Source organism: Bos indicus, chromosome 6 (assembly GCF_029378745.1).
Source record: "Bos indicus isolate NIAB-ARS_2022 breed Sahiwal x Tharparkar chromosome 6, NIAB-ARS_B.indTharparkar_mat_pri_1.0, whole genome shotgun sequence".
Classification (NCBI taxonomy): domain Eukaryota; kingdom Metazoa; phylum Chordata; class Mammalia; order Artiodactyla; family Bovidae; genus Bos; species Bos indicus.
In genome coordinates this window covers 103865179-103892390 of record NC_091765.1, presented here as the reverse complement: position 1 = coordinate 103892390, position 27212 = coordinate 103865179, and the positions used below count along the sequence as shown (strand labels likewise).

General features: G+C 50.7%; 1 protein-coding gene across 2 annotated transcripts in view; it reads right to left on the bottom strand.

Moving 5' to 3' along the window:
• Window positions 1-27212, bottom strand: part of LOC109560663 (janus kinase and microtubule-interacting protein 1) — a 226405-nt gene that overhangs the window by 25335 nt on the left and 173858 nt on the right. The window contains exons 4-7 of one of the 2 annotated variants that reach the window (XM_070791772.1): window positions 25574-26167; window positions 13410-13521; window positions 11997-12124; window positions 7738-10254 (exon numbers count right to left, since the gene is read on the bottom strand). In XM_070791772.1, coding sequence (XP_070647873.1) covers window positions 7738-10254; window positions 11997-12124; window positions 13410-13521; window positions 25574-26167 — 3351 coding nt within the window. The remainder of the gene's footprint in view (window positions 1-7737; window positions 10255-11996; window positions 12125-13409; window positions 13522-25573; window positions 26168-27212) is intronic. The other variant, XM_070791773.1, reaches the window with a different exon arrangement.

The following is a 27212-nucleotide window of genomic DNA, read 5'->3' as shown; positions in this document are numbered from 1 at the left end:
TTGTGTTTCTGCTTCTATGTGTCTCATAGTCCACAGATTTTATAAAACAAAGTAACAGAAATCATTCCAAAAACTATCAGTCAGCATAAACATCATTCTCACCCATTTATTATCTTATATTTTCAGTCTCTCGTCACTGATTCAATGGACATGAGTTTGAGCAAGCTCCGGGAGTTGGTGATGGACAGGGAAGCCTGGCGTGCTGCAGTCCATGGGGTCGCAAAGAGCCAGACACGACTGACTGAACTGAACTGAACTGAACCCAAGTACACATACGAGTGAGCAGCCCCTGCTGAGTTTCTTGAGTAGGGTAGTTGGGGAAGGTCCAGGGAATCACAAAATAACATTCTAGAGTGTTATTTTTTAAGCTTATTTTGGCATATGAAAACTACGCAAATGGCACGGCATCCCAGAGTTTGTTTTAATAGATGCCCGTCACCATCGTACTGAAACACAGTATGATGACTGAAATCTAGTGTTCACATCCAATTATGAGATGCTTATTACACTAAAGTTTCATATATTCACAAGAAAGAGAAGATACTGCATTTTCCTTAAGCACTTTTCTTGCTGCTGCTGCTGCTGCTGCTAAGTCGCTTCAGTCGCGTCCGACTCTGTGCGGCCCCATAGACGGCAGCCCACCAGGCTCCCCTGTCCCTGGGCCTCTTCTTGGGTCAAACCTGAGCAGGTTTCATATGAACATCAAGTAAGGAATTTCTGGGAGGGCAGAAAGTGAGAAGGCTGATTCATCACCTTGAGAAATGTGGTCAAATGGTGGTGATACCACTGCCCCCAGTGGTTCTGGACTCTAATTTTTATTTTGTAATAACTTATAAATACATACACATAGGCAGGTTATATGTGTGTGTATATGTCTACACACACACACACACGGCTTCCCTGATGGCTCAGTGGGTAGAGCATCTGTTCTGCCTGCAATGCAGGAAACATAGGAGGCAGAGGTTCGATCCCCGGGTCAGGAAGATCCCCTGGAGGAGGGCATGGAAACCCACTACCAGCATTCTTGCCTGGAGAATCCCATGGACAGAGGAGCCTGGAGGGCTACAGTCCACAGGGACTCAGAGTCAGATGTGACCGAAGCAATTGGGCATGTGCACACACACACACACACACACACACACATATATAGCTGCATATTTTTTCGGAGAAGGCGATGGCACCCCACTCCAGTACTCTTGCCTGGAAAATCCCATGGACAGAGGAGCCTGGTAGGCTGCAGTCCATGGGGTCACTAAGAATCGGACACGACTGAGCAACTTCACTTTCACTTTTCACTTTCACGCATTGGAGAAGGAAATGGCAACCCACTCCAGTGTTCTTGCCTGGAGAATCCCAGGGATGGGGGAGCCTGGTGGGCTGCCGTCTATGGGGTCGCATAGAGTCGAACATGACTGAAGCGACTTAGTAGCATTTTTTCTATATAACATTTATATGCCATATATATCTTTTGTATCCTGCTTTTCTCCCTTAATACCGTGTCATGGGCATTTTTCCATATCATTAAATAATGTCAGAAGACCCTGTTGTTAGTTTCTATATGGCATCCTGTGGTATACCGAATACTCAGATTATTCTAATATTCTGCTGCTGTAATTGGGGATGTGACAGAAAGCCTTATCTGACACAGCTGTCGTTCTTCCCCTGAGGTCATCAAAGGGTGACTTTCTGTATCAAGAGCCTGAGCATCATTAAGCTCTTGATTCATGCTACTAAGGTGGCCTTGGGAGGGAGCAGTCTTGCTAATAATAAGAGCTCCAACTGCAATAAGTCAGGGGCTCCAGAAACCTGAGACATTTCACACAGCCCTGCTCACGGTCCCAGCTGTCTAGCTTTCATTGGAAGCAGCCTCCCTGGGAACTGAAAGTCCACAATACATCTCTTCCACGTGTTCCTGACCTGAGTGTGAGCTGGCAAGAGGGGAGGAGAGAGAAGATGGCAGGGAGGTAGAGAGGACAAAGTGTGACTTGGTGGCTTGTAAGCCAGGAATACGATAGCAGAATGTGTTTTTTTTTAATTAATAGAAATCCACAAAGCGTGGGCCTGAGATTCACAGACTGGGCCCCCTCAAGAACAGATGGGTGCTCCGAATGGCTCTGTAAAATCTAAGACTTGCAAAACAACTTGGCCTTTCTGGGAAGTTTGGTGTCTTCGCTGCCTCCCTGCTCTGCAGTGACTTGGGTTTCATCCCCAGCATCCTGAGAGAGCGTCCACAGGACATTCTAAAGAGGATGAGAGTGCGGCGTGGAGGCCAGCCCGGCCTGCCATGTGGGACTGCCCCAGACAGTGACCCCTGTTACTGGAAGCGACGGCCAGAGCCTGGGGCAGGCACACTTTCAGAGGCTCTCTCCACTCTCCAGGGAGGTAGCGCACACAAATGTGCAGCATTTGCTGACTTTTGTAGTGTAAACGCCATCACGGCCAACTGCAAGCTACAAAAACGGCATCATGGGAGAGATGCGCGTGAGCCACCTCTGCACTGAGTCCATCCTGGAGGGCTGGGAGGAGATGCCCTAAAGTGAGGGCTTCCCAGTTGGCACTAGTGGTAAAGGACCTACCTGCCAGTGCAGGAAGTATGAGATGTGGGTTTGATCCCTGAGCTGGGAAGATCCCCTGGAGAATGAAATGGCAACCCACTCCAGCATTCTTGCCTGGAGAACCCCCTGGACAGAGGAGCCTGGTGGGCTACAGTCCATGGGGTCACAAAGAGTCAGGCATGACTGAAGTGACTTAGCACACATGCAAGCCCTAAAGGGAGACCTGGAGGGTGAGCAGCAGTTTCCAGGAGAAAGCTGGGATGTGGGAGGAGCAAATCTAGGATCCAGAAGTGTAGAGATTGGGGACCTATCTAGCAATAGCTGACATTTCCAAGGGGCCAGATTGTAACTCACCAGAAGGAATCTGGACTTCGTACCAAGTGCAACAGGAAGACACAGAAAGCTTTAAGGGTTTTCATTTTAAACAAATAAAAACACGATCAGGTTTGTGACTTGGGATGAAGGAAACGGAAAGCTTTCCTCCCCCTCCGCCTCCTGTCCACCACCAGTTCCACTGATTCCAACTCTGGTTTTTGTCTGGAATCCTCCGTTTTTGTTTTGTTTTGTTTTGTTTTAATTTCAAATTCCTCTATGCTAGCATCATCTCTTGGCAAATTCCTCTTGACTGTTCTCCTTGTGTCTTCCCTGTGTCTTTATAGCAAACAGTGTTCTTTTTACCACAGAAATGTAATCATGCTGTTCTGATGAAAACCCTCCAACAGTTTCCCAGTGCATTTAGAAGTGATCATAATTAGAGCCTACCAGGCCTTCTGTGGTCTTTCTCATGACAGCTTTCCCATCTACACCTCACACGTGCCCACTGTGATACAGCCATCCCAGCAACTTTCTGCTTTTCCAATAACCCAGGCTTATTTCTGCCTCAGGGCCTGGCCACTTGCTTCTTCCTCTGCCTGGAATGTTCTTCATCTGCTTCTCCTTTCAAACCTGGAAACTCTCAGCTTGAAATTCACCTCCTCAGCGTCCCAGTCCCCACCTGGTCTGACTAGCTGGGATTTGACAACTGTAAGATATGAGGAAACTACACAGAAACAATTCTCTGCAGGCACGAATGGTGACCAATGCAGGGCTACCATCCTTGAGAAAAAGGACACCCAACAAGATCCCTGGAACATTTTGCAAACCATGGCTTAGGGAAATAGATCCCAAGCTGAACGCTGTGGTCCTGTTAAGTGAAACCATAGACTGGGGTCAGGGATGCTATGACAGCTGGGATGTGTGGAACAAAGTAGCAGAGAGAAGTGAACTGCAGAGGAAAAATCCAGACACTGTCTTAGAAATACCCTTGGGTCCTTGGTTGAATCATAAGTGGCACAGCATAGTGCAAGACTCTGAGATCGTGAAGGACAGGGAGGCCTGGTGTGCTACAGTCCATGGGGTTGCAAAGCGTCAGGCACAGCTGAGTGACTGAACAACAACGGAAGCCTAGTATAGAACAGAAGCTGGGAGGTCGGCTGCTGAAGAGATTTTGGAGGTCATGCACTGCTACAAAGATGGCCGAGCCAGAGTGGAGAGTCTTCCGTCAGTGCTCTGAGAACTCACCTGATACCACTGGAAGGCCATGCCCTAGAAGCCAGGGCCATGCTTTAGGAGTGAAATCAAGCCTGGTACTCAGGGGGAAACTGAAATAGACATGCAAGGGAACAATATGGTGTGCTGGTCATTCAGCTACCTACTAGAACAAAACTCACTCAACCTGCTCTAGAGGAAGCTAATAAACAGGAATCCCTACAATACATTCTGCATGGTGTCCAACATTAAAAAAAAATTACTAGTCACATGAAGAAGCAGAAAAGTAGGATTTAACTAAGAAACAAAATAGTCAATAGAAACAGACTCAGAGTGATCTACATATTGGGGTTAGCAGACAAAAGCTTCAAAATAACAATGATTTTATTTCTTTAAAACACAGGAAAAGATGGAGCAAAATGAATGATAGTATGGAGTATTTCAACAGAGAATCAAAATCTCTTTTGAAAGGGTAAAATGAATATTTGATTGCAAAATACAATAAAGGAAATTAAAAACTAATTAGATGGATTTACTAGAAAACAGGACATGGCAGAACTTTTAGTGAGCTAGAAGACAGGTCAATAGAAAACTCAAACTGATGCACAAAGAGAGAAAAAAATATAGAAGAGTTTCAAAAGATGTGGGGATAAAGTTAAAAAAAAAGTCTGGGTTTCTAGGAGAGAAGAGAAAAATTGAAAAGAACAAAATATTTAAAGAACTAATGGCCAAGAATTTTGCAAATCTGATTAATGACATGACTCCACAGTTTCAAGAGGTTCAGAAAAAACAAGGAGGATAAACATAAATAAAACCTCATGTAGACACATCATAGTCTGACTGCCAAAACCCAAAGATAAAAGGCAAGTCTTTAAAATAGTCTGTGGTAAAATGACACATTTCTGTCAAGGGAAAAAATACAAATTATTCAGTTTCTGAATAGAAACTGTGAGAACCAGAAGACAATGAAATGAGGTCTTTAAAGTGTCAAAAGAAGGAACCATAAAATTCCTACCTAAAATTCTGAATCAAGGGGAAGAAATCTTTTAAAAGTAGAGTTGAAAAACTGTTCTCATAAAAAGAAATCTGAGAGAATTCATCACCAGCAGACCCTAAACTACAAGAAATAAAAAAGCTCTTCAGCTGAATGTAAAGCACATCCACAGAAGCAGAAGAAAGAATGAACAGTGCAAGAACGTAGAAAGACACGAGTAAATAAAAAGAATTATTGAGTGCTTAAAACGATCTAAATAGTGCTTTATAAGGGATGTTATACACGGAAGCAACATAGTTGACAAAAATAAACAATGAAAAGGATAAAAAGAAATTAATGGAGTTAAACTATTAAAAGATTTTTGGATTCTTTGAGACATGGTAAAAGTACTAAAGTAAACTTTAATGATTAATGGCTACATTTTGAAATATCTAGGGTAACCACTAAAGAATGACACCAAAATGCATGCAAGAGTAAGCCAGTGGAGAAGAAAATGGAATAACAGAAAATAGTTTACCAAAAACAAAGGAAAGAAAGCAGGAATAAACGAAAACAACAGATCAGACAAACAGAAACACCAACAAGGCAAAAATAAGCCAATTACACCATTATGGATACGAAACAAAAATGGAACAAACACTCCAACTAAAAAGCAGAGGGTGTCAAACTTACTCAGAGCTAAGTTTAAAAAAAAGCCATATGCTGCTTCTAAAAAATATGCTTTATATATAAAGATACTGATAGATTGAATGGAAAAATATGGATGGTATAAAAAAAGTTATACACCATGGAAACACTAGCAAAAAGAAACTCTTGTGGTTATTTTAATATCAGACAAAGTCCATTTTAGGGCAAGAAATGTGAGACATGAGAGACGTTTCATCATCTTTAAAGACTTGATTTACCAGGAAAACATCATAAACCTAAATCTGTATGTAGCTCATAAATACCTTCAAAAACAAGAATCAAAACTAACATAACAAAAAGAAGGGATCTTAAAAGACATCTCGGTAGATGACAAAACGAATAGACCACACATCAGTAAAGTTATTGAAGATTTGATTAGCATAATTAACCAGTTTGGCCTAATTAATACTCAGCAACAGCAGAACATTCATTCTCTACAAGGGCACATAGAATATTTCCCAAAACAGACCATCACGTGGTCAATAAAACCAGTCTCAATGAATTTCAAAAGATTACAGTAATATATATAGTATGTTTCTGACAGCAATGAAATAAAACTAGACATCAATAACAAAATATAACTAAAAAATTACACAGATGCTTGGAAATTCAACAACACGCTCCTAAATAACCCATGGGTCAAGGGAGATATCACAATAGAGATTAGAAGCTGCTTTGAACTGAACAGACATAAAAAGTACAACTTATCAAAATGTGTGGGTTGTAGTTAAAACAGTGCTTAGAACGAAATGCATAGATTTAAATGCATAAATCGCAAAAGAAGAGCAGTTGAAAATCAGTGATCCAAACTTTCAACACAAGAAGCCAGAAAAAGAACAGTCAACTAAACCAAAAGAATGTAGATGGAAGGAAACAATGAAGTTATTAGAAGAAATCAATGAAATAAAATATAGACATTCCTTGGTGGCTCAGATGGTAAAGAATCTCCCTGCAGTGCAGGAGACCTGGGTTTGATCCCTGGGTTGGGAAGATCCCCTGGAGGAGGAAATGGCAACCCACTCCAGTATCCTTGCCTGGAGAATTCCATGGACAGAGGAGCCTGGCGGGCTACAGTCCACGGAGTCGCAAAGAGTCAGACATGACTAAGTGACTAAGCACATACAATAAAGAACATCAGTAAAACCAAAAGATGATCCTGTGAAGTGATTGATAAAATTGGAGAGAAAGAGAAGAAAGACAGAGGCAGAGAGATGAGATATGAATTATACAAAGGATACACTGTATATCTTACAGACACTGGAACAAGGTCACGAGCATTTCATCCTAGGAGTCCTGAAAGTGGAGTATTGTCCACAGATGAGGAAAACAAGTCAGAGAAGTCATGGATGGATGTAGGCGGCGCAGAGGTGAGTTTGAACCTTGTTTAAATTCTAAACCCCCTGCTGTCTCCTTTTAAGTCCCAATGTGCAGCATGATAAGAGGTGTTGGCTAAAGTTGTGGTGCTAATCAGATTACAATATAGAAATGTATCAAGTCAACACACTGCACACCTTAAACTTCCACAATGTTGGCTGTCAATTATACCTCAATATAAATAAATACATATATACCAGTAGAGACTCGATAAGTAGAATAATGACTTGAGCTGTTTGAAAAACTGCTTGGTCTGAAAATACAAGCTCTCATCTTAAAGGATAAACACCCTCTCCATGTCCCACCAGATACCCATCTGAACAGCCTGAGCAGAGAGGCAGGCTCGCTTCTTCTTGTCATAGACAAGAATACAGACTCTGGAGCCTGAACCCCCAGGTAGAATGTGGGCTCCATCCCTCCCAGCTGTGTGACTTGAGGCAAGTCACTTAACCTCTCTGTGCCTACATTTCCTCATTTGGTAAATGGGGATGGCAACTGTTACTCCCTCTCAGGGCTGCTGGAGGACACTGGAGTAAAGGGTGTGGTCAGAGCTACAGAAAGTCAGCAAGATGATTCAACAGCCACACAGAGTCAACCTACCCGGATGCCACCGCGCGGGGACCTCAGTGCTCGCCCTTGGTCCGCAGAACAGCTTGGTGCTTTTCCCTCTTTCTCCAAATGTGCTTCTTTCACTCCTGACCCATCGGTGTTTCCTTGCAGGGCCCTGGATCCTGTGGCATCTCCCCGGACCAGTGACGGAGCAGTAGAATAAGCACCACATCTGGAATTGTCCAGGCCTAAGCACGGCCCTGTCCAACCCTCAGCCAGACCCATATCCTGCTCCAAGGGCGGCCTGGGGCCTCTGGCAGTCGGTTGCCCTGAAATCTGAGTCACCTGCACCCCTCTTTCTCCTGTGTTCACCTGCTCCACAGTGCTTTTCCCCTGGAGATGCTCCTCTGCTCTCACCAAAGGCCCCACATCTGTGCTGCTCCCCAACACAACCTCCCCTTCCAGGGCTTGGATCCTTCTTAGAAGGTGTTCGTTCTCCCCGCTGAAGGTGCGGATCGTGTCTTCTTTTCCCAGGATGATATCATTTATCAGCCGTTTGTAACTGACCCCGAGCTCTGAAGTCAGTACACCGAGCTCCCAGTTTTCCAGGATGACGCGCTCCATCACACCTTTGGATTTTTGGATGCTCGTGGACATGCCTTTCTGGATTTGCCCCAGGAGCCCTTTCAATCTATCGTTTTCCTCTTCGAGCTCAGAAATCTTGCAGTAACTCTTCCCATTGCAGTCTTCAAGCTCAGAAATGACCTTCACGTACTGGTCCAGTTCCCTCTTTAAGTGAGAGATGTCTTCTAACAGCACGCTCTTATCCTGTTCAAGCGTGGATATTTTTTCCACATTTCTCTCCCTCTCTTTTTCCAGGGCACGCAGTTTTTGGTGGCATCTCTTCTGATCTCCCTGAAGCCTGGCGTTATCACTTAAAACGTTGTTTCTTTCATTCTTCAGTCCAGAAATGAGCTGATGAAACCTGCTCCATGCTCTCTCGAGGGCTCTCGGCGGCTGCGAGAGGTGGTTCCCACCATGCTCTGCGGGCCCCGCTGGAGGGCCCGGGCTCAGGTCAACCAAATCCAGCGTCAGTCCTGGAAGAAGGCTGCAGGTTCCCAGGGCCTCAGTCTCTCCCCGCGTAACATCTTCACCAGGCTCCCTGGGGTTTGTTCTCTCAACAAAACAAATATCCAAACCCAGGTGTGTCAAAGCCTGCTGAGGGTGCAGGACCCCCTGGCAGCTGCACCATCTCTGAGCAAAGCCCCAGGTTTCTCCCGCCAATGAGGAAGCTCTCCGTCCACACCCCCCACTCCCAAGCTTCAGAATGGAGAGGTGTTGGAAACAAGCCTCCATCTCCCTTTCAAACTCCTCTATTCTGAGTGCAGACTGGTCAAGGCCTCTACTTGGAGCCGAGGGGTGACGGGTGGCTCCGGCCTCCTTGGACCAGAAGGCCAATCCAGGCGATGGTGATGAACCTTCTTCCTCCAACAGGGAAAGCATTTCCCTGGCCTCACTGTCCTCTGAGCCAGGCTCCTCCAGGACATCCCTGAGACCCAGGCTGGACAGCTCCTTCTCCCCCTCTTCTTCCTGCCCTTCGTCCCCAGGGCTTACCTCTGGGGGAAGCAGAGCATTTCCAGACCACACAGGGTCTTCCTCCTTGCCCTGAACTCTCCTGATGGCTCTGCTCTGCTCTGTAAGGGGCTGGGCATCCACTGAAGATGGCCCATTGGTGCCCGGAGACCCCGAGAATGTGGCTGCGGGGGCCTCTTCCTCCTCTGATGATGATAAAAGCCTTCCTCCTCCTCCTTCTTCTCCTTGGAGGCCCCAGACATGCCCTTCCTCATGTCCCCACCTGCTCAGGAATTCAGGACCCTCCAAGGACACTGAGATCTCCCCCTGCAGAACAAGTAGTGGAAGCTCCTGCCTGTGCCCAAGGCAGGATGCTGCGGCTAGGGGTTCAGAAGCCCCGGCCTTCATCCATGTGCCCTCTGGGGCCCTGACCCCAGCCTCCACCCTCAGATTCTCCCCGCTTTCCTGACCCAGCTGACACCTGACCCTGCTTTCTGCCTGCTTTCTGCCCGAAGTCCTCACCTCCTGCCTCTCCAGTCTCCACCCTGACCCTGGGGCTCCTCCTCCCGCTTTCCCAGAGTCTTTTCCATCCTCAGATCCTCTCCCGGGAATCTGGTGATGTGAAATGTGTGAGACCTCCTGGCCGAGGAAAGCAGTGCAGCCTCTTGGCTGGTGGTGGCCCCGGCCAGGGTGTCCTGCGGCGGAGGGAGCGGGCAGGGGCCGGGCCTCCAGCACCTGTTCGGTGTGCAGTGTTTCTGGAGGAGCTTCCAGGAGTAGCAGCAGCAAGGGAGCTGGGCCCGCAGCCCGGCCCTGGGGAGGGCGTGCGGACGCCTGCACACCGAGAGAGGACCCCTGGGCAGGCCTGGCTGTGAGCTTCTGCCCTGGAACCCAGGTCAGCTCCACGGGGACCGGTGAGCCAGCCATGGACCACCCCGGGGGGCAGCCACGGATGAGAAGGAGAGTCTGGTCATCTGAGCAAGGCTCCGCTGGAGTAAACTAAGGATGGGAAGAGAAGAGAAGGTGTGAAGCGCCCCTCTCCCAACAGGGGCCCTCTCCACTTCTCCAGCTTCATCTCCCCAACCAGCCATATGGGTCTTCCTAACACAAGCAGGCCTGTGAGTGGCCCCAGTGGGCTCACACCCACTCTCCCCTCTGCCTAGAATGTCCATCCCCCTCCATATCTCTCTCTCTCTCTCTCTCTTGCTTCACTAACGTCTCAGCTCAGAAAATACTCAAAAAGGACCCCCGGCCACTTCCACCACTGTCTGTCCATTGACCCCACTTGACCTCCCTCCATCGCACCCTCCACTCACTCAGATCATGTAGGATATTTGTGTGTGTGTTGTTGAACCACTCCCTACCTCCTGCCCTAGCCCTGCACAGCCCACGTGGGGCTCTTCAAATGTAAACCAATTAAATAAAAGTTAACACTCAGTTCTGCAGTCACGCCAGCCACGTTTCAAGTGCCCAGAACCCACATGTGGTTCACGGCTCCTCTGCTGGACGGCACGGACATAGAGCAGGCCAGCGCCATGGGAGGCTTCAGTGGACACGCAGTGTAGACTATCTGCCCCCGAAGGCAGGGACCCTCGGCCTAGAACAGTCCAGCGCACACAGGAGGTGTTTCAGAGATACTTTTAAATGTATTCTTATAGTTACTTGGTGGCTCAGATAGTGAAGAATCCTCCTGCAGTGCAGGAGACCTGGGTTCAGTCCCTGGGTTGGGAAAATCCCCTGGAGAAGGAAATGGCAACCCGCTCCAGTATTCCTGCGTGGAGAATTCCACGGACAGAGGAGCCTGGTGAGCTATAGTCCATGAGGTCACAAAGAGTCGGTCACTAACACTTTCACTTTTTTTAAAAATATAAATTTATTTTAATTGGAGGCTAATTACTTTACAATATTGTATTTTACCTTCACTTTTCATTCAATGCATTTAACCAGAGAGGAGGACTGGGCCAACTCAGAGAATAGACCCAGTCTGGGAGGTGAAACCCGGCTTTGTTCAGTCTCACCGGGAGCCCTCGGCTCACCTGTGCCCACGACCCCGCCCCCAGCCCATGGCCACTCCCAGCCTCACCGCCTTTACCTGGCGGGCCCTCCCACCTGGCCTGCCCTTCCGCTGCCCACCCCTGGTTTCCAGTCTGTCTAACTCCATCCTTCCATTGGGGTCCAACTTTTCTATGAAGCTCTTCCCACCCCAGGGACTGCTCTCAGCTCTTTTCCACTCTGGACATGACACAGCACACCAGGCAGGGCTCAAGGCAGGAGGTGAGCAAATGAAAGTAATGCAGGAAGACCCCTCTCTCTAGGACCACATCAGGGCTGGTTGGAACCAGGCTTCCAACCCTTAGGGGATGGCATGGTGCAGATCGTGGGCTATGGAGACAGGACCTCAGTCCCTTCCAGGGCTGGGAGGCCTTGGGAAATCATAGCCTCCTCCTCTGCAGAACGAGGGGGTCATGGCTTTTGCCCCACAGGTGGTAGGGAGGTTTCAACAAGATGAAGTTTGCTATGTGGCAGCTGGGCCCATGCACACAGCTAGGGCTCCCTTCCTGCCCACTCCTCACCTGGGGCTCAAATCGCCCTCTCAATTATTTCCAGAATCTTCTTCCAACCCCGAGCTTCTTCCCCTCCCTCTCCCACTCCCTGAATAGTGGTCACACTGTGCAGCATGCACAGCAGGGCTCATCAGACCCAGCTAGCACCCCAGGCATGGAGAAAGCCATTGGCCTCACCTGTCCACGGTCAGATCCTGCAAGGTCTCTGGGGAGCCTGTTCGTGGTCTGCGGGCTGGGGACCAAAACAGGAGGGCCTCGTCCAGCCCGGACGCAGCCCCATGCATGGGGCCCCTCGGAGGACTGGCCTGGGAAGTGACAGCAAAGAAAGAAAAGAAGGAAAGTGAAGTCGCTCAGTCGTGTCTGACTCTTGGCGACCCCATGGACTATAGCCCACCAGGCTCCTCCATCCATGGAATTTTCCAGGCAAGAGTACTGGAGTGGGTTGCCATTTCCTTCTCCAGGGGATCTTCCTGACCCAGTGATCTAACCTGGATCTCCCGCATTGCAGGCAGACACTTTATTGTCTAAGCCACCAGAGAGGAGACCCTCCCGGGAACTTTTCGGAGAGTGTCACCAACAGCAACATCTGCTGTTAGGGTGAGGGAGTATGTCTCGTGAAGGCCTTTGAGCCCCCAAAGGTGGCCTCATGGTCACCACTGCCTGTCTGGTGAGGAACCCAGCTCAGTGATGGCGAGTGACCATCCATTGATGAGCAGCAGAATCGGGTCTGGGAGCCACCTCCTCTGACCACAAAGCCCAGGACACCTCCCTCAGCCCCGTACCCTCGTGGTCACGCAGGGTCATAACTCCCAGGCCCCAGCCCCACACGGAGTAGATGGAGGAGCTGATACCCAGGCTTCGCCAATGGATCCCGCTTGTTTCCCCAAGGGCAAACTTGACCTTGTCTGACTTATCTGCTCTGCTCCCCAGAAATGTGGAGGGGAACGGTCAGCCTTGCCAGTCAGCAGTACCACTGGGTATAACTGGCCTTATATGGAAATTGAACTTGACCTTGGAGGACTGTACGCAAACCACAGACAGCCAGGTGGACACCGTGGCTCTGGGGCTCCCTGAGTGCACCAGCTTTTGCAGCAGACACCCCGGAAGCTACACCCGAGACTGTGAGTAAATACACTGGTTCCCATCAGCTTAGACAAGTGGCTTTCAAGCCTGGTTGCTCCCAGACCTCGCACCTGTCTCACACCTGAGCTGTCACTGGGGTGGGGCTGGAAACAGAGAAGCTCCTGGTCATCACACGGTCTTCTCCAAAGACAAATCCCTGAGGACAAATCCCCCTGAGAGGACCCTGCTGCCCAAGGCTGACACATGTGTTGCCTGCCTGGCACCCTTCTGAGGGCTGAGAGAGTGAGCCTAAATGTTGGGTTGAGCCTGTGTCATGGACCTCGTCGTGGGCATTGTGGAGGCTGAGCCCACTTTTCCCAGCTGGGTGGCAGTGAGCAAGGGACTCTACTTCTCTGAGCCTCAGCTTCCTGTCTGCAGAGCAGGGACCACCACCCTGTTGGATCATCAGGACATCGTAAGCGAGCTAGCCCATCAGTGGCTGTCCCTGAAGACCCCTCCTTCACGCACCTGCTGAGCCCCTCTGTTCAGGTGCCTCGTTGGGGTCTTGGCTTCTGCAAGCATCCAGCGCCTCCTCCCGGGGCAGGGGCAGCGATTCATCCTGAACATGGCCCAGGGCATCCTTGACGAAGACACAAGAGGTCAAAAGAGTGGTGGGTGTCCCTGGTTGAACTGCTCTCTCCAAGCCTGTCCCCATCAAGCCCTCCCAAAGACCCTAGGAGGGAGTTGGACCCCCTCCCCTGGTGAGGACAGCAGAGGGCACGTGGCCTGGTGGTAGGGCCCTGGCCCTGTGTGCTTGGTCCTGCCAATGCAACTGCCTCCTGTGAGCTCCCAGACTCCACTTAGCAGACGAGGAGCTTGTTTGTTCAGCCAAGCCACCCCCGGGTTCCCCAAGGCAGCATCAAAGGCTCCAGGCCCCTCCCCTTCCTGGGTGGAAGTTTCCTCTGTGTACACCCTCAGAGGTGGCACCTGCCCAGGGCCTCTGGGAATCCTGTCCCTCAACTTTCCACAGGCCCAAATGGCCAAAGCCAGCTGTCCCTGGGCCCTGCCCCAAAAGACAAGCAGGGATACATTTGTGGGGCTTCCCTGACCCAGCACACACCCCCTTCCCAGCCTGCGGAGCATGTGACAGGCAGCAAGCACCTGACTACAGCTACAGCACAGAAGGCCTGGGCCCAGCAGAAAAACTCAGCTCCGGTCAACATCCATGGGGCGGGGGGGAGTTCTCCTGCAGGTTCCCACAGCCCCGGGTACTTCTAACCCGGTTCTAATGGGTGATGCTTGCTTCCCACCTGCTTCCACACTAGACCCGAGGTCCTTCAGGAAGGAAACTTGCCTTCATTCTGTCTTCACCATCACCCCTACCAGGCACACACTAAGTGCTGAATAAATGTTTGACAGTGGATGGACAGACAGAGCCTGCAGGAAGGCAGGTGTTTCGAACTCAGGGTACATTTATTCAGCAAATATTTATTAAGCTTCTATATGGCTTCCCCTTATCAACTCATCTTCTTTCTACAGAAAAAGACCCAGGATTTTATTCAGGGGTGCGATATATCATCCAAGAGACTGCTGCTGCTGCTAAGTCACTTCAGTCGTGTCCGACTCTGTGTGACCCCATAGACGGCAGCCCACCAGGCTCCCCTTTCCCTGGGATTCTCCAGGCAAGAACACGAGTGGGTTGCCATTTCCTTCTCCAATGCAGGAAAGTGAAAAGTGAAAGTGAAGTCGCTCAGTCGTGTCTGACTCTTAGAGACCCCATGGACTGCAGCCTACCAGGCTCCTCCGTCCATGGGATTTTCCAGGCAAGAACACTGGAGTGGGGTGCCACTGCCTTCTCTGATCCAAGAGCCTACATTTCCCCAATTTCCCTTCAGTACAAACACAGTTGAGTAGATTTGCTGTGTGTGTCTTCTGGGAAAGCTTCTTACAGGAAACTGACTCAACTGAGCAGGGCTAACCCCACTCCCAGGCTTCCCTGGTGGCTCAGAGCTGAAGAATCCGCCTGTGACACAGGAGATATGGGTTTGACCCCCGAATTGGGGAAGATCACCTAGAAAAGGAAACGGCAACCCACTTCAGTATTCTTGCCTGCGAAATCCCCTGGACAAAGAGGAGCCTGGTGGGCTACAGTCCATGGAGTTGAGAAGAGATGACTTAGCGACTAAACAGGTAAGGAACAAGTAATGGGTCAGGTGCTTTTCTAGGGGAGGAAGAAATGGAAGTGGACAGATGATGCCCCGTGCCCTCCTCACCTGTCCCCAGGTCCTCACCTGCTCTCAGCAGACTCCTCCATTGACCCTTAACTGGATCTCCTGCTTCCCCTCCCATCCTGCCCACAGTTGCCAGAGACGACCCCTAAAATGCACTTGAAGAATTGATGCTTTTGAACTGTGGTGCTGGAGAAAACTTTTGAGAGTCCCTTGGACTGCAAGGAGGTCCAACCAGTCCATCCTAAAGGAGATCAGTCCTGAGTGTTCATTGGAAGGACTGATGCTGAAGCTGAAACTCCAATACTTTTGCTGAAGAATCTGCCTTCTTCCACTGTGAAGAGCTGACTCATTGGAAAAGACCCTGATGCTGGGAAAGACTGAGGGTAGGAGAAGGGGACGACAGAGGATGAAATGGTTAGATAGCATCACTGACTCGATGGACATGAGTTTGGGTAAACTCTGGGAGTTGGCAATGGACAGGGAGGCCTGGCGTGCTGCAGTCCATGGGGTCGCAAAGAGTCAGACATGACTGAGTGACTGAACTGAACTGAACTGACCAGAAACACCCCGCCTTGGCTCCCCCTCAATCCACTGTGCTGCAATCTGGCACAGGAGGCCATCCAGGGCCATCACCACCGCCCCTGCCCTGGCTTCTGCTCCAGCACCTCCTTGTCCCCTCCCCACCCTGGTTCCTGCCTGCCTCTGCACCTCCGCACACACTGTTCCTCCCACCTGCTTGGGAAGGGTAACTAGTCACCTGCCGCCTCCTCGCAAAGCCCTCCCTTCCCTTCCATACCCCACAGCAGCTGAGCACTCAATCTCACTGAAATGAAAACTGGGTTGGGTTGCCCTCCTGTTTCCAACCCTTCCATGCTTCCCACTGTGAAAGATAAAGCGCCCACGGGCCCGGCCCCCCCACCCTCATCTCAGCTCCCTGGATGGACCTTCTCCCACCTGCCTTGGGGCCTGACACCTAGTGCCTGCTGCCTGCTCCTCTCCTCCCCACACCTCAGCTCACCCCACCTGCTCCTTGTCGGGGCCTTCCTGACTGTCCCCCAAATGAAGCTCCTCCCTTCCATAGCACCCCATCCTCATATCCCAATTTGTGACCTTCCAGTTACTGTGTGACAGTCCTGTCTTGTTCTCCTCAGAGGCCCGGGGGAGTCTGGCCACACCTTAGAATCATCCAGAAGCTTTTAACAAGTATCTGAACAAGGCCTCAGCCAAGACCAATGAAAAGCAGAGGGGTCTGGGTGCGGCCCTGCTAGGCACTCAGACAGGCCCAGTTGACGGGCCAACAGGTCTGTGGGTGTCTTCTGCCCACAGACCTTGGGTTGTTTCTTGGTCTTCTCCACTGGCTTCCCACATGATCAGAACTAAACATTTTTGTCAAGAGCTTACAATCTCCATTGGAACTAGATGGAGATGAGGCAATGAAGGAGAGAGGGGGAGAAGGTAAAAGAGGAAAAGAGAGGGGATGGGATGCAGAAAGGGAGACCAATTCAAAGATGCGAGAACCAGCAAGAGAGGAGCAGAAGGAAGGAGGAGGGAACAGATGAAAGGGAGGTGGAGGGAGGTGTCGAAGGCCACCACCATTCTGCTCTTCATTTCTATTTGAATTTTATTCTAATACTCAAGTTGACTTTGACTCAGTTCTACAAATACTTTCTGAGTCCCTACTATGTGGCTGGCCTGGTTCTGGGGCAGGGACATAGCCATGGGGAACACACACAGACCTCTGCCTTGAGGAGGAGACCCAGGGGAGGACTCCTGAGAAGATGATGCCATATCCATTTCATGTCACAAGTGATGAAATCAATTCTCAGAGAGGGACAGTGACTTGCCCAAGGTTACACAGCACATACAATGGGAAAAGAGGACCAGAATTCAGGTCTCCGAACTTGATTCAGGTCTTCTCTCCGCCTTCCTGCCCCTCCCTGCTCAGTCTTGTCAGCCCTCCCTACTTTTCAACACTCTCAGGAGCATTTGCCTGTAACTTTATGTGGTTTTAGTTTTAACCTGCCAATATTTTGAAAAAAGAAAACAAGGAATACAGTGACATCTAGGCACAAATATTATAAATGTGTTAGACTATATCCCTCTGGGCTTTTTTTCCCCCTTTTCTATGCATAGATATTTAAATTCTTCCTAAGTCTGTTTCTACAAAATGTTGACTTTTGCTTTGTGCATTTATCATGGGATGGTATCAGAAAACCAATTCCACAACTTCTGTAATTTCTACAACCTCTTCTGCAAAGCAGTGCTTTAGGGTCACCTTATTATAATCTCTTATGTAAGGAATGCCTTCACTTACCAAATCAGGTCCTTCTGATCAGACATTGGGGTTGTTTCCAATTTTTACCAACTATAAACAGTGTTGAGGTCCTTTTAATATTTAACAAATATTCAGAATCTTGAGGTTTTGCTCATTTGTATTTGTTTTACAAGTAATGGAACTGACCTTTATTGTAAGACCACTGGCCATCTGTATTACCTTTTATGTGACTTTTGCCTAGGTTTTTATTTTTGACATTATGGACACTATTTTAAAGCCTTTGCTCTCTATGGGAGTGAGTGACAAGTGTGTGACACGCACTTCTGCACAGATGCAAGCTCTGAGCAAGGAGAGGCTGCCTAGACTTGAAGGAACAATGATAAATTCTCATACCCGCAACCAAGGGTGCTCTATTCACACTGCTGGGGCTGAGAAGCTGACTGGAGTGTCCACTTTCCCTGAAGCCGCTGCCACCTGGAGTGAGGGGGGTGTTGGGATCTCAGCTCTGGGATGACAGCCTGACACTGACAGAATAAGAGAGTGACTTTTAATCTCTGTACAAGCCAACGTGTTACCCTCCAGGCCAGGCAACAGCCCTTGAGCTGTCCCCTGTGGCAGCGATCATCATACAAGCCTTTGAAGAGCAGGCTCACCTCTCCAGTCCCTCATGTCCTGGCATGGTGCTTGGCACATGAATGGTGTCTGGTGCATACTTGCTAAAAGCATTCAGACACATCTGCAGATGAGCCTTGCTCATCTTGCAAACCAGGCTTCCCTGGTGGCTCAGTGATAAAGAATCTGCCTGATATGCAGGAGATCACCTGCAATGCAAGAGACACGTGTTCAATCCCTGGGTCAGGAAGATTCCCTGGAGAAGGAAATGGCAACCCACTCCAGTATTCTTGCCTGGAAATCCCATGGACAGAGGAGCGTGGCACACTGCAGTCCATGGGATCATAGAGTGACACGACTTAGCAACTAAACCACCAACATCTGGCAAGCCAGAGTCCTTTTAAATTTCCTTTCCCCTGGGATCCTGAGTAAACTCTCCCTCCCCAAATTCCTCCCCAGGTCTGGACTTTGTCCTTGAAATGACTGTTTCTTCAGGGAGCTGGGTTCCAAGCAATTTGCTCTAGAAACTGTATACTCTGTGATCCTAGGTAAGGCAAGTGTCTCCTCTGTGGGGTTGGGGACAAGGACACTGACCCCTACCTGGCAACCTCCCAGCATTGAGGAGATCCTGTTTGGGAAAGTGTTTTGTAAATATGAAGTAAATAAAATATCCTCTCATAAAGATCATCCTCACCATAATTCACACCATGACGCCCAGGGTCTTCAGATGTAAGTAACCAATTGGGAGGAGGGTCCTGGGTGGAGGTACCCTAATAATTTGTAATAATTTTCTCTATGACACCCACTTTCCAGGGGCTAGACCGCCCTCTGGTTTTCCACTTTCTATACCTCACTTCAGCATTGCCATCTTGGGGTGGTCCCTTTGGCCAGAAGCTTCTATTTGCCTTGGGCATGGAGCAAATATCTCCTTTGGGTCATCTATTCACTGAGTCACTTGCTCGCCAAGCATTTCACAGCCTCTGTCCGGGGGCTGGGATTTAGGGCTGAATGGTACCCAGCTGGTGATGATGAGGAAGGCACAGTTGTGGGAGGTGGGCTTCCAAGTCTGGCACAGTGAGAATTAGGGCCCCCAGGGGCGGGTCATGTCATCATGGGGACACCAAGGCCAGAGTGAGATGACGTAAAATCAGGAAAGTCTTCCTGGAGGAAGTGGCATTCTCACCAAATGTAGAGAAAGAAGCAGGAGTTTACTGAGAGGCCAAGGGCAGCAGGTGGTGGAAGCCTTTAGACCCAGGGAAGGTGAGCAGGCTGGAGGAGCAGAGCCCAAGGTGGCTGGGCCAGGCTGGAGGAAGTGTTGTGCAGTGAGGCTGAGGACTGGGTTGGAGAAGCAGGGCCCTGAATGCCGTGGTTAGGAAGTGGAGCTGGAGCCCCAGCTGATGAAGCTGCTGGGGGCTCGTGAAAGGAGATCACTTGGGGGTTACACCATTACCCAGAGAAAGGCATTGAAGACCTGCTGTGGCTCTTAACCCCTTTGGGTCTAACCCTTTTGGAAATGCAGTCAGCCTTTGGGAATGCATACAAGCATGCAATGATCTCAGAACTCCAAGTGCAATTCCATACATGCACAGCTCCGGGCAAGGGGCAGACCAAGACCCTGAAGGACACACTCTCTGGCTTTACAGTGTGGTTATCAATACGTTGTAGCATTTCAACTTTAAAATTGCAGGCACTGCTCCTCCATGAGCTGGTGACTGGCTGGCACTTCAAAGCGCCCAGCGCCCCCTCTGGAGCATTTCTTCCTCTCCAGGTGGCCCTTTCTGACTCCAAGATTCGCAGAGTTGGGGCTGTCAGTGCCTTCTGAAAGGAGGACAGCCTGGAAGACTGTGACATACCCCGCGGCCCTAGGTGCATTCCCCTCCCAAACACCAAGGTCCCCAACAGCGACCCACAGACTGTCAGGCCCCTCCCCCTTCCTCTGCTGGCACCCTCTTGCCTTAGGAGGTCTTGTCATCCTATTTGGGCAGCGGTCTTGTCTTACTTCCCAGCCCCAGTACCGAGTTCACCACGTCATGTGGAGTGGACATCTGTTAAACGCTGACTGACCCATGGACCAGTAGTTACTGGAGGAGCAGAGTGTGGCACCCACCAGCGCATCCATCTGCCAGGGTGCAAATCCTTCCCCATCACTTAGTATCTGTGGGAACCCTGGGACTCTCCATACCTCCACTTCCTCATCTGTAAAATGGGGATAAGAGAGCACCTCCCTTGAAGGTCGCTGAGGGACAAAAGGAGTGGACAACAGATACAGAGCACCAGAGATGGCATCTGGTGCAAAGATTCCCTAATAAATACAGGGATCATTTGGTACCCACACAAAGCTGGTGAAGAAGCGCACGAAGCTGGTGAAGAAGCGCATGAAGGAACCAGAACTGACAGTTCTGCCAGTCATGGGGCCTCTGTAACAATGCATCCAGTAGGTTGCACTGGACGTGTCCTCCAGTGTCCTCCCCAAACTTCCTAAGTTGATGTCCTAACCCCCAGGACCTCAGAACATGACCTGATTTAGAAATGCAGTCCTTGCAGACACAGTTAATTAGGGTGGGGTCATTAGGGCGGGCCTTAATCTGCTGTGACCAGTGTCCTTATAAAAAGAGGACATTTGAACACAGACACATATAGAAGGAAGACGACGAGACACAGGGGGAAGACGGTCAAGGAGAGAGGCCTGGAACTGACCCTCCCTCACAAGTCTCAGAAGAAATGACCCTGCAGATGCCGTGATCTCGGACTTCCAGGCTCCAGGACTGTTGCTGAGGTCTGTGGTCCTTTGCCAGGGCACTGCAGGAAACCCTTATAGCACCTACCTCTCTATTTGACCAATAGGGAAATCGAGGCATAAAATTAAATGACGTGCAAGGTTCCCGGGGCTCCCAGAGGGCAGGGCCAGGCTCTGGATCCTCCAGGTCGGGGGACTTGGCCCTGCCTGTCTCCCTCTGGGAGAACTGCTAATGTCTGGAACAAGAAGCTGATCATCCAGGTGCCAGGCCCCCTCGGAGGGACCATCAGAAGGGGATGGAAGCTCTCCTCTTGGAAGCGAGAACAAGCCACGCGAGAAACACACAAACCATGATGAAACAGACACCGACAGCCAAAGTAAGCCCTTGCCTATAACACTCTCCTAGACAAGCTGCTAGATTGCTAAAAGCCAGAATCAGTGGCTGTCCCATGACATTTTATACTGAAATGGTCCCCGACTTTTGTTCCATGTTTAAAGGGCTCTTGCATTCGTGCTCCAATGGGCTCTTCACTCTGACACACTTAGAAGGCAGAGAGCGCTGCTAGCCCTTCGCCCAGCAGAATCCACAGGGGTTAAAGGCCCCAAGTTCACAGGGTCAGAGATGGCCGGGAACCTAGAGCATCTGAGCCGCAGGCTGAAAGGGGCCTGGACCCACCCGTGGGGCCCCAATGATAAGAGACTCAGACAGTCTGTGGTCCTTTCTCCCTCTCTCCTTGCACTTGATAAATATCTACCAAGCTCCTTCCCATGTCAAGTGCTGTGCTGGAGCTGGGGTTGTGGCAGAAAACAGAGAGGACCCGAAGGATTCTGTGTGTGGGTGGAAGGAAGCAGGGAGGAAAGGAAGGCTGGTGAGAAAGAAGGTGGGGTGGCGATGGGGGCGACACGGGGCACCTCACATGGAGTGGGGGTTGGGTTCTTGCACTTGCACAACCACAGAGGGTGACATGAGTCCAGGTATGTTTCCATGGGCTGTTACCATGCCAACCTCCCTACCCAGGGCGGTCTTTCAGGATGACTATGGAAGCAGCCTGAGGACCCTGCCTTCAGCAGCTCACCCTGCGGTTCACGGGCACTTGCTCCAGAGAAGCTGGGCCTGGCGCCAAGGACAGTGCATCATCTGGGCCTTCAGCCCAGGTCCCAGGAGGACAGAGGAGGAAACACTACCTGAAGGAGGCCAAGGAGGAGGAGGAGGCGAGGCCGGAGTCATCGCTGGCCGCGTGACAGCACGGTTGTGAGCTGAATTGTGTCGCCTAAAAGTCAAGTTCAAGTCCGAACTGCCCCCCCACCCCCCACCAGCACCTGTGACTGTGACCTCGTTTGGTAACAGGGTCTCTGCAGATGCCCTAATGACCTCCCTACTAAGGGTGAGGTCATCCTGGAGCAGGCCGGGCCTCGCCCACCCCACCTGCCCCTGCAGACTGACCTCCGGCCTCTGAAACCAGGCAGAGGTTCTCAGCCCTTTGGCCGAGAGAACCACACCTGGGGACAGCCCTGCCCGGAAAGCCACCACAGTGCTCTCCGTCTCCCTCGGCCCATGGGCTGCTGTGATGGGGGAGCTGGTGATCACAGGCCCTGCCCACTCCAGGGCCTTGTCAGCCTGAGTTTGCATCAGCATCTCCCGCAGATCGGAGGAGATAAATCGCAGTCACATTTAACCGACTCCAGGGCTTCCCAGGGAGAAGGCGATGGCACCCCACTCCAGTACTCTTGCCTAGGAAATCCCATGGACGGAGGAGCCTGCTAGGCTGCAGTCCATGGGGTCTCGAAGAGTCGGACACGACTGAGCGACTTCACTTTCACTTTTCACTTTTCACTTTCCTGCATTGGAGAAGGAAATGGCAACCCACTCCAGTGTTCTTGCCTGGAGAATCCCAGGGATGGGGGAGCCTGGTGGGCTGCCGTCTATGGGGTCGCACAGAGTCAGACATGACTGAAGTGACTTAGCAGCAGCAGCAGCAGGGCTTCCCAGATGGCGCCCGTGGTAAAGAACCCGCCTGCCAGTGCAGGAAACGTAAGAGATGCAGGTTTGATCCGTAGGTCCGGAAGATCCCCTGAAGAAGGAACTGGCAACTGACTCCAGTATTCTTGCCTGGAGAATCCCATGAGCAGAAAGGCCTGGCAGCCTACAGTCCATGGGATTGCCAAGAGTCGGACACGACTGAAGCGACTTTGCACGCAGTGAAGCCTAAGCTCTTGGGACAAACAAAAAGACAAGAAAGAGGAAACCATGATGTAAGCAGTGTGAGTGATTCCATCCAATCTCCGCTGGATGAGACAAGGCCATGAAGACGTGATGGTGAAGATGACGATGGTGACGGTGACAATGATGCCACAATCTAAATCCTACCGGGTACCAGGCTCTGTGCCAGGGCCTTCCCAGCACTTTCTCATTGCATCCTCACAATCACACTAGAAGCAGGTCTCAGTATCGTTCCCATTTCACAGTTGAGAACACTGAGTCACAGAAAGGCTTAGTAACCTGCTGGACTTCATCGCCACTGGTAAGAGAGAGAGCTGAACTGCTCTGTCCACTTGGGGTCCCACCTGCCACTTAAAGCACGAGCCTTGCACCCCAGTGCATGTGGTTCCCACGTTTAAGGATCAGCATTTTCTATTTCACAGGCCCCTGCTCCCTCTGCTACTCATCTGATAATGGGCCAGCTTCTCCCAATGCTAGAGGCAAAAATGGCTGGGGACCATGCTTGATGGGCAATTCAGGGAATTTTTGAGAGACTTTTGACTGGGCATCACAACCTCCAGCAAAGTCTTGAGAGCATGAGCCCCTCGAGAGAGGTAGTTCTCCTCCAGTTTCTTGAGATTTTTCAATGATAAGGCCTGAAACATCTAAAAAGTCACAGATGTGTGTCAACAAGGGGCTTATAACTGATGGCACCCAAACTACTGAATGCAGCCACTGACGCTGCACCAAACTGCTCAGGATCCAACTCCGGCCCCAGGGTCCCAAGGTAAGGACAGCATCTTGGAGTCACTGCCCTGATCTGGCCCGTGTCCCCTTGCTGGCCCTGATTCTTTGGAGACCCTCCTGGGTCTCAGTTTCTCCATCTAGTCAGTGGAATTGCACCTGGCTTGCAAGGCTGCTCTAAAGATTAAATGAGAAAATGTAAAACGTAAAAAATATTTACTTATCACTAAAACATTTAGGTATTCAGCCTTTCCCTTAGATAAAAGAGAAAGTAGCAGGGCAGAGAGATTGCGAGAATAAAGGATGTAAACTAACAGCCTAAATTAAAGTCTTACATTTAGGAAAATTACAGAAAGGATTCTAAAGGAGAATTTTCATCTCTACACCATTTATTTTCTGAAATTACAACAAGGTGCCAACATCAAAGGTACACTGTTTTCCTTTTATCTGATGAACTTAATGGAGGAAGAACGAACAGGACACGCAGAGGTGACACTGGCAGGATGAAGTACGAAAAAGAGAAACTGTGAGCACAGACAAACTCATTACTAAAACCATCTAGGCAGGATACACGTCATGATCTTGAGGAAACTCAAGTTCCAGTTAATTTGAAATAGACTGTCCAGGCCAGAAGATAAATGTGATTTTTTTTTTCCAATAAGCCATCTTCTTTGGGCAAAGGTGGCTTCCTGATTTTTCCTTAAATGCAAATCGAACCACTGGGATCTTGATCTCTTGGAGGGAGCTGACTTAACTCTCCCTTTACAGGCAAGCAGTCTCTTGCGGGAGAAACAGAGCACCCTGGACTCACATGCAGCGTGGATCAAATTCCAGCTCTGCCTCTTCTGAGCTGTGTGACAACAGGCCAGTGCACTGCCTCTCTGAGCCTCAGCCTCCTCTGTGGAGTGCGGACATTCATAGTACCTGCTTCACAGACTTATGAACATTAAATGATGCCTTTGAAAACACCGCAAGGTGCCAAGCACATGGCAGGAGTATTATTAAACACACATTTTGCTCTTCTAATCAGTTAGATGATAACATAAATGTCCAGCCTGCCCTTGGCTCCAGAGCTTAAGAAACTTACTCAGGGTCACACAGCTAGTAAACAGGAGAACTAGAAAGGGGCCCAACCCTGCATATTCTCTCCTGCACCAGCCTTGGGGGTCTCCTGTGTGCTGCTGCTGGGGATGCGGCTACGGAACCCCTCTGACCTGGACCTGCCCTCGACGGGCTCACAGTCTAAACAAGCAGAGATGAAGATGCATATACAGGACCACCAGGCTGGGAACCATGGTCACCTGCGGAGCTGTGAGGGAGGTGGGAAAGGCTGACTGCTTTCCCAGGGAGAGGGTGGATTGGGGAGGCAGGAGCACAGGACAGTTACTTCACACTACACGTGGAAGAGAGCACCTGGGGCCTGGCACAGGCGGGGACCCATGAACTGTCGGATAAATGGACGTACAGGAGACAGATGATGAAGGATGAAAGGTAGCTGGTTGGCTCCCTGGAGAGTGTTGGATGCAGAGATAGAACAACGAGGTGGTCCGGTGAATAAGATGATGGAGGGTGAGTAGAAGAGAGCATGGATGGGTGAACAAGAGATAGGGTGAGTGGATGGAAAGGTGGATGGGTGGCTGAGCAGGTGGACAGATGATGGGGAGGTTGCTGGACTGGTGAACGGGTGAGTGAAGTTGTATGGGTGGACCGGTGACACCAGGTGGGTAGATGGGTGGATGGAATGAAGGAGGGATAGATGGGGATGGTGGTTTGGAGGGGTGAATGAAGAGGAAGACTGGGGAATGAAGGAGTCCATGACTTGACTAAGTGGCTGGGCGAGAAAGTTAAGAGGAAAGTAGAAAATCACTCGCACCCTGGGTTGTGGTCACTTACCAGGCTACAGGGACCAGTGGGGGCCTTGCTGAGCGCTCTCTCCCCGGGCGCCTGGGCTCCCAGTTCCCCCCGCAGGCTCTCGTTGTGCTGGGTGAGCTCCTCCACCTGGGCCTGCAGACCGATCTCCGACAGCTTCAGCCCATAGATGCAGCATCGCAGCTCTTCCAGCTGCTCGCGGAGCCGCCGCTCGGTGGCGCGCTGCTCCCGCAGCCGGCGGGCCGCCTGGTGCCGCTCGCGCTCGCCGCGCTCGGCCCTGGCCCGCAGCGCGCGCAGCTCCGCAGCCCCTTCGGGGGCGCCCCGGAGGTCGCCCGGGCCGGAGAATCGGGGGCCGCCGGGGTTCGGGGTGTCCAGCTCGGCCAGCAGGAGGCCGGCGGCGCGACAGAGGCGCCGCACGTCCAGCTCCAGCCGCTGCACCTGCGCCCGCAGGATGCGCTCCTGCTCGCGCACCAGGCGCAGCTGGCGCCGCTGGATCCGCCTGCCGCGCTCCAGGGCCGAAGCCTGCCGCCCCAGCGCCGCGTCCTTGCGCCGCAGCCGCTCCCGCAGCCGCCGCAGCCGCCACCGCTGCCGCTGGGCCGCGCGCTCGTTCTCTCGAACCTACGGGTTGGCGGTGGAGGAGGGCGTCAGGAAGGCGGCCCGGGGTCTCACCGAGCCTGTCTTTATTTGAAACTTCGATATTTTGTTGTTCAGCGTGCCTTTTCTTTTCGCATTAGTTTTTGCATTAAAATATTGCTTCGAATATTATTTATCTCAATGACGGTTACTGGCGCCCTCTTAAATGTTGCCCAGGACGCAAGTGCCTTCCTTCAGGTCCCCTTGAGCTCCAAGGACAAGGACTCAGGGAAACTTAGTCAGGATGGGGACGGGCTGGTGCACACACAGTGGTTCCAACACGGAGTACCCCCACACCAGTTTGAAAAGAGCTGCCACCTGGAACCCCCTGAGTGTCGCTTCTTCCACGCCAGAACCTCCCAGACTTCTCCGTTGCTCAGTGCCTAAAAGGACCCTGCCTGGTCCAGTAAGGGTCAGCTGAAAACCGTGACTTCTGGCTGAGACAAGATCAACAGTGTCACAGCAGCCATTCCTTACTGTGAATACAACCCTGAGCTACTGAGAAATGACCTGCTGAATGTCAATCGGCTAAAAGTCACTGATCCACCACGTGTCTGTCTCAAGGATTTTTGTTTCTGCATGGCTCCCTGCCTATCCGAGAACACACCTCCCTGTTCTTAAATCTTGACCTCCCAGACCCATGGGCTGTACTCTGGACCAGGGTGACCCACTCACTGCAAAAAACAACAGGGTCCTGGCCTAATAGTCACAATTAATTTATGCACATGGGTAGACTTGCCTTCCTGTTAAGATCTGTTTCAACTGTTAGTGCCTGCACATATATTTCTTAAGAGCTTGCAGAAGACAAAACAAAGAAGAGCAAACGAGAAACAGGAAACCTGAGAACAGCTTGGCAGGCTTTACTTTCAGGGGAAATTGGGGCAGAAGAAACTGGAGTTAGATTCCCTGCGAGGGCTGCCTGATGGTGCGAATCCTGTAGTCAGTGATGCTCAGAGCCCAGAGCTCCGTTACCTAGAGGGGTCTACCTCGACCACCTTTGGGAGTGACCACAGGTCGCCACAGAAATGAG